We start from the raw sequence: 16,749 nt of genomic DNA on the forward strand, positions 1-16,749 counted from the left end.
AATTGGAATGGAGGGCTCCTCCCCTTTTAGATATATAGGGTAACTTCCTGATGTGTCCATGTCATTTGTAAACTGTCATGGTGCTGGTGGGGTGTCTTTTATCATGCTAATATATTATAATTAGTGAATAATCAGCAGTGAGGACGACCAGAGATCACTGTTGTCGCCATCTTGGTTTTGGTGGGTTTTGACTGGCTTTTTTTTTTATCACAAACTGTTTTATCAGCAAGGTCTTTGTGACCTGTATCTTGTGCTGACCTGCTATCTCATCCTGTGACTTAGAATGCCTAAGCTCATGGCAATGCAGCCCAGTAGGTCTCAGCCTTATTTTACTCAGCCCCTATTCAAAATGGAGTCACTCTGATTCAAACGCCTCTGAAAGTAGCATTGGCCTGTTGCAAACCACTTCATCTCACCCTAAGCGAGGGAGAGCTTTTTTTTTTTTTTTTTAAGGTAGAAGGAATTAAATTATGTCTTTGTGCTGATGGAATTGATGCAAGAGAGAATGGACTACAGGTAAGGTATAAACTGAAGGCAAGCACAGTGGTGAGAGCCCAAGGGGATGACTTGGCTTGAAGGAAGGAGGGGCTCTTCTTCCAGTGTAGCTGAAAGGAACAAGGAGAATCAGCTCAGATGCAAGTAAGCGTTTTAGGTTTGGGGGTAAGAAGATGAAATTCCTTTCCTCCACCTTTCACAACATGAAATTACAAATGGTTATTTTGTAATTTTCTAAGACCTAACCTTGGAAAATAAACATATGAAAATATTAAGAATATGTTTATGACCTTCGATAGGGATGACCTTCTTAAAGATGATAAACAAAGCAAAAGTATGACTTTTTTTTTTTTTTTTTTTTTGAGATGGAGTTTCACTCTTGTTGCCCAGGCTGGAGTGCAATGACATGATCTCGGTTCACCACAACCTCCGCCTCCCGGGTTCAAGCAATTCTTCTGTCTCAGCCTCCTGAGCAGCTGGGAATACAGGCACATGCCACGACACCAGCTAGTTTTGTATTTTTAGTAGAGACAGGGTTTCTCCGTGTTGGTCAGGTTGGTCTCGAACTCCCGACCTCAGGTGATCCACCTGCCTCGGCCTCCCAAAGTGCTGGGATTACAGGTATGAGCCACCGAAAAGTATGACTTCTTATGACAATACATGACTTTTTAAAAGTGACCAGAATAAGAGAAGATAGTAACAATATATAGCAAAGTATTAGTTTCCAGTATATGTAATGAACTCTTACAGATCAGTAAGTAAAGCAAATAACCCATTGGAAAAATAGGGAACAGCTAGAATTCACAGAAAAGGAGATGAAAACGGCTAGTTGCTGTATGAGAAGATGCTCAATCTCACAAGTAATCAAGAAAATGCATATTTTAAAAGTGAGATACATTTTTAAAATCTATAGTAGTGCCAAACAAAAGCACTTGGCAATATCAAATGTTGGCAAGTGGTGTCGTTTGCCTTATTGACCAGGTCCCTTCTTCACAAGGAGCTGGTGAGGGAGAACCAGGCTCTTCCTCCTGTGGCCACCCTAGCCAGTCAGTTTCCACAGAACTAGCACACGAGGCTGGGCAGGCCAATGCAAGTTTCTTTACTGAAAGGTGGGTCCATTTCAAAAGGACAATTTGGACACAGAATAGACAAACATTAGAGTTTGAGAGTTTTCCCTTGAGTTTTGCAAGACAAAACATCTAGTAACTTCGATATTCACCCGGAAAAATTCCCCAGTGTCCTCTCCCTCCAGCCCTTTCTCCTGCCTGCCTTCAGGATCATCCCTTGTCTCACAGGTTTTAATTTTTCAGATCTCCTTCTTGGATAGACTCTATCCTGCCCACAGGTGAGCCCTCTCTTCCCATGCCAAATTTCCATCTAACCCTTGGTCTGGAGCAGGTGCAGGCTTCAGTCAGGTGGAAGCTGCTGGGTGGGTGCTGCCTAGCCTTTGAGGCTTGGGTAAGGAGAAGCGGGGTGAAGTTAGGGTGATGGGCTCCAGTCTGTTGGCCAAGGTTGAGCCTGGCTTCTCTCATTCAAGTTTCCTCATTGGCAAGAACTGTAAGCCTGCCAGTTCTTTTATTAATAGATCTATAAAGTTGGCACCTCTCCCAAGGGCAGACCTTTTCTCCCCCATAGGACAAGACAGTCTAAAACCAAATTGAGGAAACACTTTCTCCGTTAGCACGGGCTCGTCCTGCCCTTGCAAACTTTGGTCTCATTATTGGCAGAGGGGCTTTTGATTTCTCCCCAGCTCCACTGAGAGGGGGTGGGGAGAGCTGGATTTATCTTTCATAGCTGAGCTTTGTTGGAAGAGGACCAAGGGATAAAATCATTCAGCCCAGCCATTCTTTCTCCTTCCCCAGACAAATGGAAAAAGAAGGTTCCTACAATGCAATAGTATTTTCCATTTGCAAATGAGTTAGGAAGCCAGGGGCACATAGCATCAAGCCTACGGCAGAACTCTTGCCTCCCTTTCAGTCAGAATAATTGTCTCCCACCTTTTATTCAGACTTTTGTTATCACATCAGCCTCACTCTGACTTGGCTTACAGCATGTAGGTTTATATTGCCCAGGTCCTATTTCAGGCTTTCTATCTCTGTCTCCACTAGACTCTGGCTCCCAAACAAAAAGGGGACCTGGAATATTTGAAAGTGAAATGGGAGAGTTCCCTGACCCCTGTCCCATGATGTGTGACAGGGGCATAGCTCTTATGTTCGGCCGCCACATCCTCAAACCCCTTACCGGAGGGGGAACATGCAGACGGGCAGATGCAGGAGCCAGGGTGAGCACTTTTTGGGCTCCAGCCCCACGGTGGCATCTATGAGTGGGTGTCTGCTATTCCCAGAGTCCAAGTGGGCACATGTTAGAGCATTTTGTTAGCCTTGCTGTCCATGGATGACTTAAGTGTTAGACAGTTCACTGCACCTAGGTCGTTGTCCAGTGTCCCGGAAGAATCAGGTCACACATAAACCTGAAGGATGAATGCAGGGGTTTCATTGAGTGGCGGAGGTGGCTCTCAGCAGGATGGATGGGGAGCTGGAAGGGGGATGGAGTGGGAAGATGATCTTCCCCTGGAGTTTGACTGTCCAGTGGCTAATCTCCTCTCCAACTGCCCCCAGCCAAATTCCTCTCAACATTCAGATGTTCCTTTTTCTTCTCTCTGTTGTGCCATTCTGCCATTCTTCTGCTCTTCTGTTTGTCTCCTCATCTGCTTCTGGAGCCTGGGGTCTGGGGTTTATACAGGTATAGGATAGGGGACATGGTGGGCCAAAAGGCAACTTTTGGGCATGAAAACAGGAATGCCTCTTCCCATTTAGGGCCACGGGTTTCCAGGTTTGAGGGTAGGGCCTTTGCCAGGGAACCACCCTCTTCTACCCAGTATTTCTGGGTCTCCTGTCTGTATCAAAAGCATATAGGGTTTGATGGTGAACAGCCCCAAATCCAAAGGTTAGTTCTACATCTGACTAGTTGTGTGACTTTGACCTTATAACTTAAATTTTTGAACCTCCTACTCCTCACCTGTAACACAAAGATGCTATCTACCTTACTATGCTGTTGTAAGAAATGGTAATCACATTTGTAAAGTCCCTGGCACACGGTAGATCATCAATGATAATTTATCAGCTGGGGGACAGAGACCATTTCTTATTCATCTCTATGTCCTCAGCATCAAACCAGTGCCAGAAACATTGGAAGGGCCCAGAGAGTATTTGTTGGATTGAAATATCCTTTAGTCAAATTGTTTCCTGGGTCAAAACAGTTCTAGCCAAGTTCAACATGAACCCAGAGGTGTGCTGAAAATATAATTCATTCTGACTCTCTTCCGCCAACTCCTCATAGAAAATGTACTCAGGAATGAAAGTGTTCACAGCAAAACAAAGGCCCTGGCTATTGAGAGTCTGCAGTGAAATAGAGAGGTCTGAGGGGTCAGGAGAAACAAAGCATCAGTCCGCAGAGACGGTCCCCCGGGGTCTCTGTAATTATCATGTCTTCTTTTGCAGGTCTGCTGTGTGACTGGTCTATTTAGGTTAGCAGAGTTGCCGAGGTGAGAGGTGCACTCTGATTGGCCACGGAGGCTGCCCTTGTGTGCCTGGAGCTTTTCCTGACCATGGTACAAAGCTTCCTCATGCAGTGCGTGAAGATCCACCTGCATCTTCCCTCTGCTGCCTCTCCCTCTGGCCCTTTGGGCTGTGGTTTTAAATGGTTCTTTGTTTAATCCATCAGAATGACCCAGAAGGAAGCAATTGTTTGTAAATGGGTCACTCCCTCAAGCGTGGTGGCAGCCTTCTTATGATGAAGAAATTGGGTCTTTGCAAATAGTAAGTGTCTAACCAAAGGCTGGGGTGAGGAGAGAGGGGCCCGCATGTGTTACAAGCTCCCCATGGAAACTGGGCAGTATTCCTATCTTTGTTTTAGAGATGAAGAACCAAGGCTCTGAAAGCAACCATCAGGATGGGCACGGTGGCTCACACCTGTAATCCCAGCACTTTGGGAGGCTGAGGTGGGTGGATCGCTTGAGCCCAGGAGTTTGAGACCGGCCTAGGCAACATGGTGAAATCCCATCTCTAGAAAAGATAAAAAATTAGCTTGATGCCATGGCACGTGCCCCATGGCCCCAGCTACTCAGGAGACTGAAGTGGGATGATCTCTTGAGTTCGGGAGGTTGAGGCTGCAGTGAGCCATGATCATGCCACTGCACTCCAGCCTAGGAGACAGAATGAGACCTTGTCTCAAAAAAAAAAAAAAAAAAAAAAAAAAAAGTGACCATCACTTAGTCAAGATCACAGAGGTAGAGTAGTTAGTGGAGGAGCTGGAATCTGAACTTCAGCATGTTTGATTCCAAAGTTCAAACTCTCTTCTACCACACCACAGGTACCTGGTGGACACTGCAAACCCTGTTCACTGATTGACAGAAGTCAGGCTGGTACTCATGAGCTGGGGACATATGCCCCAGTAACTCAGTAAGCCTCTCAAGCTACATTGCCAAATACTAATCACTCACCTAATCCACACAGGGCATCTGGGGCCCAGCTCCGAGCTACTCCACAACAACAGAGGGCACCATCTTATTTATACACGGGTCCAATAGGATCCAACTTGTGCAGGAGATATTCTGGGGATGAAATGGAGGGGACCTCACTGCATAACTCTAATAAATAGAATGCCTGATTTGCAAGGCCATGGTTGCTTGAATATCTGAGGTCCCAGGGATGCCAGCCAACATGCCTGGCTTTCTGGGGTTGGGAGAGGAAGTAACCCACCTCTCCCTCCTCTCTGTAAATACAAATATTATGAGGACCCTCCCATCCTTAGAAACAAGCCTGCCCACCACCATCTTTTCATGATGGTCAATATAGTATGTGGGTTAAAAACACAGATTCTGGAGCCAGATTGCATGCGTTCAAATCTCAGCTCCGGTATTTACTAGCCATGTGAATTCCAGCAAGTAACTCACCTGTCAAAAGATATAATGAAAAGACTACATACTTCGTATAGCTGTAAGGATTAAATGAGCTGAAGTGTGCTGAGTTCTTAGAACAGTGCCTGGCACACAGTAAGTGCCTTAGGTCTTGTTATTATTGAGTATTGTGCTAGCTCTCCAGCCTTCCCTTCAAAGCCGGACTTCTCAGAAAAGTCTAGAGGCACTAACCCTCAAGCCTGATACCTGGTACAGACCGTCTCATAATCTTGTTTCTGCCACCCTGCCTGCAGCCTCCACTGAAACTGCTCTCTTAAAGGGCCCCAGGGGCCTCCTTCCTGAAGCTGGTGGATGATGAGTTCCTTTAGCAGAAGCCATCCCAGTAACTCTGCCACCTGCCACACTGTGGCCCTTCCCACCTTCTCAACCCTCTGGTTTTCCTTTGGTTTCCATGCCTCGACACTGGCAATTCTCACCTTTTGACATACCAAAGTTTAAAATGTTAGGTGGAATTAAAATTAACCATCATCCATCTCCTAAAAGCTTTCCCCGTAAACTTCTTTTCCTTTTTTAGACGGTCTCATTCTGTCACCAGGCTGGAGTACAATGGTGCCATCATAGCTCACTGCAGCCTCAACCTCCTGGGCTCAAGAGATCCTCCCACCTCTGCCTCCCGAGTGGCTGTGACTACAGTTGCTTGCCACTGCACAGGGCCCCTGCCAGACTTCTGATAACAGCATGTATTTTGTCCCCACCATTCACCTCTCTCATCAGAGAGATCTGGTAAATGAGGCTTCACTGAACACATGGAGCCCAAGATGTGATCGTTTAACAGCCATCCATCTTTATCCACCAGACTAGACTCCCTAGTGCTCAGAGAAAAGGTTGTTCCCATTTTCATTATGCTATAGGGACCTGCTATAGGAGGCGGGCAGGCATAGGGGCAAGGCAGAAGCAATGAACAGCCACTGGCTGGTCTCACTGGGTTATAAAGTGTGTTAGCTGGACTTTCTGGGCAAAAATCAAAGGTCTCAACTCAGATCTTACACACACATGCAACATACAGCCAAGTCCATGGTCCTGTAACCTGCCAGGTTCATCATCCATCACTCCTCCTCCCCAGTGTCTGGAATCATTCATCCCTCTGAAACCTCAGCCCTGAACCAGCCCTGAGTCCAATTCTACCCTGATTTAGAGAAGGGGAGTGGATTAAAGACCTAGCTGAGAATTCAGCAACTCCAGCCTGTCTGCTGGCCGTGCTAGTGTTCGAAGTCCCCACTTCGAAACTAGGGTTCAAGTCTTCACACCCCAGTCCCTCCATCAAAGATCTGCCTTAATACCAACAGTTCAGGGAGCATTTTCTGCCCCCAACCTCCAATATACGCACACCCCTACACACAATGCATGCATACACATACACACACTCACGCATCCTTTGCAAAAACCAGAGGCCTGCATCTGATTCAGGGCTGTGCCTCAGGCCTCGAGTCCTGCTAACAGTCTCTCTGATGCTGAATGGCTAGACATGGACCATGTCATCTTGGGGTTTACAGAAGGCCTGGCACATACCAGGTGCCTGATAAAAGTCAGAAGAGCCAAATTCTTGCTGCCTCGTGCCTGCTGCAAGAAAAGTCATAAGGAACAGCATAAAGAGTATGTCCTTGGGGATGAGACAGCCAAGCTTGGATCTGGGTTCTGGCACTTCGTTGGCTTTGGGATGGTGAACACATTCCTCGACCCCTTTGCACCTCGGTTTCCTCAAGGTTGCGAGGATTAGCAATGACATATGGAAGTGTGTGCTGTAAAAATGCCTGCCTGGGTTTGATCCTGAGGAATGGTGCTATGAAAACGGAATATTATAACTCCCCTCCCCTTTGGGAGGGGAAATAAATCTAAAATACAAATTTGTCTTCAGGAAAAGAATTACTTGTAATGAAAATAAACTATGAAGAAACTACCGTACCTTTTTGTTTATCCAGTGCAAAAATGCTGCCTCTGCTCTGAAATATTTGTAAGGCCTTCTGGGTTATAAAGTGTGTTAGCTGGACTCTCTGGGCAAAAAATCAAAGGTCTCAACTCTGAGCTTTCTTCTGAGTTTTCACCCTCCCTAAGCTTCCTGATGCTCAAGGTCCAGAAATGCAAGAGATTGCTCAGCTGTGCACTCCATCTTTGCCTCTTTATGAAATATAAATCAGGCTGGGAGTGGTGGCTCACACCTGTAGTCTCAGCACCTTGGGAGGCCAAGGCAAGAGGATCGCTTGAGCTCAGGAGTTTGAGACCAGCCTGTGCAATATAGTGGGATCCCATCTCTACAAAAAAGTAAAACTAAAATATGAATCAGAACCCTATATTCTGTGTAGACTCCTAGCTTTGTGAAGCACATTTTATATTACTGCATGAAGCCATAAAACCTGGCAAGTGTAGGAGACTGCTGAGTGTTACACATTTACTCACTCGAGATAGACATATATAGAATTTGGTTTTGTTTGGGATTTTTTAAAAAAATGTTCTCTCCCTCTGTCCTCCTCCTCTGGTTGTTCCCCAGCACTGTGAATAGCTCCAGGAGCCTTTAGTGTTTGAGGGGGCAGCTTCCTGTGCTGATTCTCCCTGTTGGAGGGATGTGTAACAAGTTTCTATTGATAAAAGTGCTTTGGACAATTTCAGAAACTAAAATTCATCTCAAAACAAAATAGTAGCGATTGTTACTGCTGTAATTATTGTCAAGTCCTTGTGTATCAGCTTTCCCCCAGACAGTGGTAGTCACCCACTTGCTAAGATACCAAATTTACCTTTTTTTGGGGTCTCCCTCCTTCTGCCTTCTGTCACCTTTCATTTCTTCAATAAATATCGGGCTCCCACTTTGTGCTGGCGTGGTCCTGGATGCAGCAGATCCAGAGGCGAATGAGACAGGCACGTGCCTCTCTGCTTCATCCATGTCCTTTCTAGCGGGGTGGCAGATGATAAACAAAACCAACTGATGTTACTCTAGATGGCAATAAAAGTGTTATGGCACTGTAATGGGCTGGAATGATGGAGGAGGGTACCATGTCAGACCACAGGGCCAAGGAAGTCCCCTCGGAAGAGGGTATTTGGGCAGAGAGCCAGCTGCATGATCTGGCAGAGAGGGCACAGATTCCCAGGAGACAGAAAGACAGTGTGAAGGTCCAAGAGCAGAACAAGCCTGGAGTGCCTGAGAAACAGAAAGGCTGGCATGAGGAGGGCAGGGGGATATTAGATGAGGTTAGGAGGTAAGGACAAGCAGCAGGTCACACAGGGCTGTAGGCCAAGGTTTCATTCCAAGGGCTGTGAGAAACTGAGAGCGGATTAAAAAGATCCATCTTGTGGCTCCGCAGAAAAGGCACTGCAGGATTTGACAGCAGAAGCCAAGACCACCCGGGAGGCTGTTGTGAAAGTCCCAGTAAGGGATGAGGAGGCATGGACTGGAATGGTGGAGAGAGAGGTGAGAAGGCACGGGAGGAAGGATCTATTTCAGAGCTGACAGGACTCGACAGTGGGTTGAGGTGGGTGTGAAGCAAACACAGGAAGGAAAGCAGGCCCTCTGCCTCCCCAGTATGTGCTTCACCAGCCTTCCTGACCAGCCAAGACCCTGGCCCAGCCCCCACCTCCACCCAAGCACCATCCTGATTTCCCTCCTCACAGGCTACATGTTCCAGAGCCCCCCTCCTCTCTCACCTGCACTCTCACCTCCCCAGCTTCTGTTGTAACTCCAAGAAGGAGGAGGAGGGAAGAAAGGACGTAACTCGAATCTGCAATGGCAGCTGCTCTTGGCCCAGTGTGAATGTGTCTGGGATGTAAATCTGTTGTCTCTCTGGATAAAACAGGAAACAATTACTCATGCAGATGAAAAACTTTTATTCCCCTCCTTGACAGCTAACATCTCAAGGAGCCTTTACTATGTCAGTCCTCAGTTGAGAAAGAAGCAAATATTTTCTGTCTGTAGTCTCTGGGATAATGTAAGGCAGCTTCTGGTTTAATAATGAGCTTCTGATTTTTGGCAGGACCACGGGGATACAAGGCGGGGGGAGGAGGAAGGCAAAGAACAGCGAGAGAGGTTCTAGGGAAGTGCACCTGATTGCAGGTGAAAATTATTTCAAAGTCAGGGGAAGTCGGATATGGTACTGGTCTAGTTACTGAGATGATACAGGGGCTCCTGGGAGAGATGAGCCCTTAGACAGCCCCTGGGCAGGGGACAGGGACCAGAACTGGAAATTACAGCCCTGGGTTCCAAGCTGGGGCTTTTTTCATTTAATCATTCACTCATTTAACAAATCTTCATTGAGCATCCACAATGTGCCAAGCCCTGTGTAGATTTTACTTTAGGTACTGGCGGGAGTGGGAGGGGATTAACAAGTAAACAGAAAAATTATGATGCAGAGTAAGCATTAGAAGAAACCAGCACAGATTTGGATGCTGCTAATAAGAGCCCAAAGAAATTGCATCTAAGCAGAGGCCTTAGGATGAGGTGGGCAAAGGCAGAAGAGATGGAATTCCAGGCAGAGGGAACAGCATATGCAAAGACAGAAAGGCAAGTGCTCAGCAGGCCCAGGGAGTTGATAACAGCTCAGTGTAGCTACAAAGTAGATTGTAAAGTGTGGAAGGCAGCTTCTAAAATAGCTCTCAAGTTCTTCACCTCCTGCAGTTTATCCTTTGCACGGTCCCCTCTCCTTGAATGTAGGTATGACTTGTGCTTTGCTTCTAACCTGTAGAAAACGGGACAAAGGTGGCCGGGCGCAGTGGCTCACGCCTGTAATCCCAGCACTTTGGGAGGCCGAGGTAGGTGGATCACGAGGTCAGGAGATCGAGTCCATCCTGGCTAACACGGTGAAACGCTGTCTCTACTAAACATACAAAAATTAGCTAGGTGTGGTGTTTATTTATTTATTTGTTTTTCAACTGAAAAAGCTTAGTAGCCCAGTCCTGTGGTTATCCACTAACTCCAAAGTTATCAACTAGTGCTTAGCTAGTTATCTGCTTATAAACACCAGAATTCTAGCTCAACTCCAGCAAAGATTAGTCAATAGCTGGCAAAGAGAAACACAGACAGATGGACAAGAGCCAGAGAACACCAGAGACAAGAGCAAGGCTGATTAGGAAGCCAGAGCTGCGAAGCCAGACAGGCAGCAGCCTCTTTCCAGCACTGTCCTCCACTACAGCATCACTCAGGTTTCCCTTTTCTTCGCTGCTTTCCTGGCTCACTTGAATCAGTTTACAGGCGACTCCATACACCTGTTTGCCTCTGCACTTCCAACCCCAGTGGGGTCTTCATACCTATCCAGAGGAGGCTGGGGAGTGAGGATTGGCTTATCCAACTCTGGCTGAGGGCAGCTTCTGGAACAAAGAGGCTGCTTAGAACACGCCCATGGAAAGAAGTCGAATTGAATCCATCAGAATTCCCCACTTGTTGATGCTGGAGTGAAGCAGAGACATTCTATTCCATGAGGCCCATTTTGTAGATGGGGAACTGAGGCTAGAAAACATGTCCCTTGAGCCTTGTTTTTAATGATGACAAAGAGACGGCCATGTGTAGTACAAAAGGCCTTGAACCAGAGATGCAGAGATCTGGGCTTTACTTGTACCTCTGTCAGGGACGCCCTGGGTGACTGCAGACAAGCCACTTATTCTCTAAGTTTAGGAGAAAATCAGAAATTGCTGATTCATCACTCACTCAGCAAACATTTCTGGAGCCTCTTTGACGTGCCAGGCCTGGGGATAACTACTGAAATATGTGGGCTCCAAACTGTAGCCAGATCACATCATGGAAGTCGGGTTTGGCCCTGCGGCCCTGTGTCCGCATGGCTTTCGGTCACGTTTTCTCACTTGCTGTGACTTCTTCACATATGTGTAAATGAGAGAAAAGAGGGGCCTATTTTCAGGCTGCTATGCAGATTGAATAGTAACGTAGGATGGCGCAAAGAGCAGCCTTGGCCTGCAGGGGTTCTCAAGCTGTAGACAGCATTGGTCAATGGACTGCTGCAAAGAACCAGCAACAGGCAGGACATTCAGTAGACCAGGGTCTGGAAACACTCCATCCAAGCCACACACCTCTGAAAACTTAGCAGGAAGGCTTAATTTGAAACATTTGTGATCATATTTCAGGATGTCACTTGTAATTCCCGTGATCTGCAAAAAGGTGAACTTTCACACTCACATTTGATAGCTTCATTCTAACATCTCTCAGGTACCCCATAAATACATCACTCTGCACCCACAAAGATTAAAAATAAAAAAATTTTTAAGTTGTTTTATGATATAAAAATAGCTTGAATCTAATCAAAACTATAGACAAAATCATGAGTTTGATATTCTGGTAACTTTTTGGAAATACATAAATGCATATTAATCATTGCAATTCTCTATCTTTGCAGCAGTTATAGCCTATCAGGGAAAAATTCCAAGAAATAGAAAAGCATTATAGATGGGATGGAATCATTAACAAGAGGTAGATTATGAAAATTTCTGAATGAGGGGCATGAGTAGTAGGGGTGACCTGGGCTTCCAGAGGGTTCTCTGGCCACAGAGTGAGGCAAGGGATTCCAGGTGAGCCCAGACAGGACCAAGGAGGGAGTTGGGCTTGTGACCAGAGCTCGAGTCTGGGAAGGGCCTCCACTGGCCACCCTGAGCACAACGAAGTTGTGGTACAATACCCAGTAGGGGCCTCACCACGTGCAGACATGGGCCCTCACCCCCTCCTGAGCTTAGAGCCCCCAGGGAGGCAGGCAGGAAGTGGTGTTTGCAGAGAGCTTTCAGCAGAGTGCCCAGCAGGTGCCCTTTGTGCAGATGGTACAGTTCCTAGGAGATCTCTCTCTGTGCCCTGCCCTCCAGCCCCACCCCTGGTTCCAGGGAGGGCCACACCCGGGCAGGATCCAGCAGGACAGCAAGAAGCCAGCTCCCTGCCTGCCTGACTACAAGGTGCCTGTGGCTCTCAGACAGTGCAGTAGTGGAGCAGTGGAGCTGCAGCCAGCCAGAACCCAGTTCAAATTTCAACTCTGCCTCTTACCAGCTGGCTGACCTGGGCACTTTCTTCCTTTTCTGTCCTCTGTCTCCTTCTCTGTAAAACTGAACATGAATATCTGTCTTCTTGGACATTGCATCCACCCGATGTTTACTGGGCATCAGTTATGAGTTAGGCATTGTTCCTGCTGTGAGATCCCACTGATGCCTGGGGATCATCATACTCAACAGAGCTTTCATTTATCAAGTGCTTCTTCTATACCAGACCCTGGATGAAATGCTTTACAGCTAATATCTCGTTTAATCTTCACCAAAACCCAAGCAGAGGTCGAATCACCCTATTTAACAGTTCAGAAAAAGAAGCCTCAGGAGGTGAAACAAGCTGCCCAAAGAGTTTCAGTTTAGCACAGCACAGCTGGGATGGAACCAAGGCCTGTGGGACACCAGCCTGCCTCCCAGCACCTCCCAACGGGTCCACACCTGGGACATTCTGGGGAAATGCCTGGGATTAACCAAGGTCCTTGATCCCCTTCCCACACTGCACTGCACACAGCACAGGGCACATTGAATGTCCATATCCAGTCAGGAGTGACTGGTGGAGGGTGGAACAGCATGACCAAGCATTCCACCTCACATCAGGGGTCCTGCCCCTAAATCTCAGTGGGACCTCAGCCAAGTGGCTCCCCGACTGGGCCTGGACAATGAAGAGATGACAGCTGATAAAGATCTTTGGAGAGTTCTCAGAGCACTGACCAAATATAGAGTCACCATTTGGATCACAGACAGCTCGTGTTGCTGGCCTTGGATGCTGGCCCGCCACTCTCTAGCTTTGTGACCTTGGGTAAGTGACTTAACCTCTCTGAGCCTCAATCCAATTCAGTTTTCCTGTCTGTATTCTAGGGATAGTAGTAATGCCTTTCTCACAGAGCTCAGAGATTAAAGGAGATGATGGAGGCAAAGTGCCAGAGCATGGTGCCAGGCCCCAACAGGGTGCAATGATGTGCTATGATCATAAGAAGAGTGGGTATGGTGGCAGCCCCATTTCCCTGCATCCTCCTGGCCCCAAGCATAGGAGGCAACACCCAGTAAACCTGTGGAATTGAGTTGAATCTACCAACCCCAGAGAAGAACCCATGTGCAGTGACACGAACCCCCTTGCAGTTATAGGGTAAAGACCTCAGAGGAAAAAAATATGCTTTGTCAGCCGGGCATGGTGGCTCACGCCTGTAATCCCAGCACTTTGGGAGGCTGAGGCCGGTGGATCACGAGGCAGGAGATCGAGACCATCATGGCTAACATGGTGAAACCCCGTCTCTACTAAAAATACAAAAAAAATTTAGCTGGGCGTGGTGGCGGGCGCCTGTAGTCCCAGCTACCGGGGAGGCTGAGGCAGGAGAATAGCGTGAACCCGGGAGGCGGAGCTTCCAGTGAGCTGAGATCTGCACTCCAGCCTGGGGGACAGAGTGAGACTCTGTCTCAAAAAATATATATATAATATATATAATAAATAATATATAATATATAAAGAATCTATTTTCCTTCCCTCCATATTAGAGTCAAGCCCATGTAGGGAGCTCCAAATGCCATGCCTTTCCCCAGCTGGTGGCTGCTGTTATGCTGAACCCCTGTCTACTCCAATGGGGATGGCAGCAGGTTTGAGAGGCTGAAGAAGGGACCCAGGGCTGGTGAAGGAGACATGGAGTTTTACTGGGGCTTACATGCAGGGGAGAGCATTTAGCAGTGCTGGGCTGGACAGGAGAGCCACACAACTTGCAAAAGTCATGCAGCGTTTATAGCATCTTCACTTAGCACCCTCCCCCAACAGTCTCCACCTGGCAACATTTACCTAACCCAAAACAAAGGGCCTTGATCCCCTGTACTGTCTGTGTTGCTCAGGGTGGGACAGGAGCTCAGATGTTCCTCATAGATAAGGAATAGGAATGAATCTCCAGGTTGGCCACTCCCAGATTCCTTAGCTCACAACTCCAAACCACATTCACCTGCACCTGCCATAAGGGTCATTCTCAGGGGATGCTTAAGTTATTGCTCTCAGGTGCATTCACTGTAAGCGGCTTTTGGGGAAATCACCGGCTGGGTCTGGAGGAGCAGGGCTATCATAGGAGAAGGTCCCCCAGGGTCAGAAGAGCCTGGTAATCTCAAGCACATCACCTCAGGCCTCACCTTCCCCATGCATCCATCCAGGGGCCTCTTCCTCTGTGTCACTCTGGGCTCCATCCTCTTGGTGCATTTGGAGTCAGACGAGACCTGGGTTCAAATCCTTGGCTGGAGGGATGCAAGATGCACGTGGAAGGAGAACCAATTCATCCTGTCCAGGCTCTTCTAGAGCAGCTGGTCTCCTGCTGACCTGTCTAGCTGACCCTAGCACCAGAGCAAGCTCAGCCAAGGTGGGCCAAGCCAGGCCCCAATTGGCAGAAACACTCAACTGACTTGAGACATGTGGGCAACAATAAGTGCTTGCTACATTTCGGTGTGGCTTGTCATGGAGCAATAGCTCACTGGTGCAACCAAGAGGCAGCAGAGCGGTGCATGCAGTAAACAGCAGTCCAACTGCCAAGGAACATTTCATATACGAAGGCAGGAAGCCTTGACAGCACCTGCAGCTTACCAGCAGGGTAGTTATGAGGCCTGGTGCTGTGGGGATCCTTCTACCATGAGAGAAGCCAGCCTGGGGACAGAGGACAGAGGAGACCCTATTCTCCACTTGTCCCCTCATGTGCTCCCACATGGCACAGATATTTGATGCTCAGAGCTGTGCCAGGCATCTTACAAAGGTGAAGGAAAGGAAAACTGTATAAATGGTGATGGCAGCTCAGTGCCCTGACCTGATGAACCAGTGCTGGAAGCTTCTGTTCAGGGATAAAAATAAGCCCTTCTTATTTCAGCTACATTGGCAGGCTTTCTGCTGCCTGCTGCTGAAACTCCTATCTGATGCACAGCGGCTGCCTGGTCCCCGCAGTTCCCTGATTTCTGCAAGACCAGGCCAAACACCAAGAACCTCCCATTCTGTCTCCATGCCAGAGGTCTGTGCCTAGTTGGTGCACTTCAGAATGCAATTAAAAAGCTTGTTTGAGGCCAGGTGTGGTGGCTCATGCCGGTAATCCCAACACTTCGGGTGGCCAAAGCAGGTGGATCACTTGGTCAGGAGTTCAAGACCAGCCTGGCCAACATGGTGAAACCCCCGTCTCTACTAAAAATACAAAAATTAGCCTGGCATGGTGGTGGGCACCTGTAATCCCAGCTACTTGGGAGGCTGAGGCAGAAGAATCACTTGAACCTGGGAGGCGAAGGCTGCAGTGAGCCGAGATCGCGCCACTGCACTCCAGCCTGAGTGACAGGGCAAGACTCAGTCTCAAAAAAACAAAAAAAAATTTGGTGCTCAGCCCAAATGTGGGACATTCTGTTTCTATTTTTTTTCTCAATTGATTCTTTATTAAAAGTTCTTAACCTGCTCTTTTAACATACTCTGTGTCACCTCCCCCAGACAGCACAATCCAACAAGGTGCTGGCACTGTTCCAAATTGCTGTCCACTCAAGATTAAAGTCCAAAAAGAAAGGGAGAAAATAAATCACAAGACATGAAACTGACCGCACCACTGCTGTCCCCTCTTTGTCTCCACACACACTCTCAGACTTTCTGTTTCTGATTGCAGGTGTGTAGCTGGAAGGTGAACCGAGATAGTATGAAAACAGGTGGCATGGGCTGCAGAAACAGCACTGGGGCAGGAAACCTGGATCCTGCGCTGCTCAGATGCACTTGGCTGTGTGACCTTGGACTTGGCCATCCACTGTCTGGGCTTCGGTTTTCTCCCGTGTTCAGGGAATTCTCACTAAGTCCTCTTCCCATTCTGCTCCTCTGTGAGTTGAGTGAGGATCTTTCTCTTTAATTTCAGTCTCCATCTTGTAAACCAAAAAGTATCCGAGACAGGTCTCAACTGATTTAGAGATTTGTTGTGCCAAGGTTAAGGACATGCCTGGAAGTAAAAAGACACGAAATCACAGAAACAGTCTCTAGTCTGTGCCTTTCTCCAAAGATGATTTTGAGGGCTTTGATATTTAACGTGGAAAAGCAGGCTGGAGAGGAGAAAGGCAGTGTATGGTCACATGACTGAATCCACATGTTGCAAAGGAAAAGGAGTAGGTAGGGGATAGTCAATTACGTATTTGTCTCATGCTCAGTAAATCAGCAGTTTACGTAAGATAACGTGAACATAGAATAGCTACCTGTGGAGCTATTTAACCTTTTATCTGTAGCCATCTACTTAGGAGCAAAAGGAAAGGCAGCTTCTTGTATGACTCAGCTTTTGGCTTTTTTTTTTTTTTTTTTTTTTTGCCTTTTTGGCATA

The 16,749-nt window shown here is 47.5% G+C and overlaps 1 protein-coding gene and 1 pseudogene across 2 annotated transcripts; both read right to left on the reverse strand.

Moving 5' to 3' along the window:
- Window positions 1–1,359: 1,359 nt before the first annotated feature.
- LOC101178768 lies at window positions 1,360–16,188 on the reverse strand. Its single transcript, XM_004091835.2, has 5 exons — window positions 15,998–16,188; window positions 10,065–10,134; window positions 9,107–9,242; window positions 8,203–8,355; window positions 1,360–3,030 (listed from the first exon to the last, which is right to left on the reverse strand). The coding sequence occupies exons 1-4, from the start codon at window positions 16,186–16,188 to the stop codon at window positions 8,243–8,245; spliced, it is 510 nt and encodes a 169-aa protein (XP_004091883.2). The 3' UTR covers window positions 1,360–3,030; window positions 8,203–8,242.
- Window positions 9,270–14,620, reverse strand: LOC100581102 (annotated as a pseudogene). Its single transcript, XR_001113687.2, has 2 exons — window positions 14,567–14,620; window positions 9,270–11,554 (listed from the first exon to the last, which is right to left on the reverse strand). The product of XR_001113687.2 is annotated as an uncharacterized LOC100581102 (transcript).
- Window positions 16,189–16,749: the final 561 nt, after the last annotated feature.

Source organism: Nomascus leucogenys, chromosome 22a (assembly GCF_006542625.1).
Source record: "Nomascus leucogenys isolate Asia chromosome 22a, Asia_NLE_v1, whole genome shotgun sequence".
NCBI classification, from domain to species: Eukaryota; Metazoa; Chordata; class Mammalia; order Primates; family Hylobatidae; genus Nomascus; species Nomascus leucogenys.

Excerpts from the sequence above, each read along its gene's own strand:
- LOC101178768 (XM_004091835.2), bottom strand. The coding sequence starts at position 16,188 with ATGGCCAAGTCCAAGGTCACACAGCCAAGTGCATCTGAGCAGCGCAGG. Across the intron at positions 10,135-15,997 it reads ACAAAGAGGGGACAGCAGTG|GTTAGAAGCAAAGCACAAGT; the intron begins GTGCGGTCAGTT and ends CGTTTTCTACAG. Across the intron at positions 9,243-10,064 it reads CAAAGGATAAACTGCAGGAG|AGAGACAACAGATTTACATC; the intron begins GTGAAGAACTTG and ends TGTTTTATCCAG.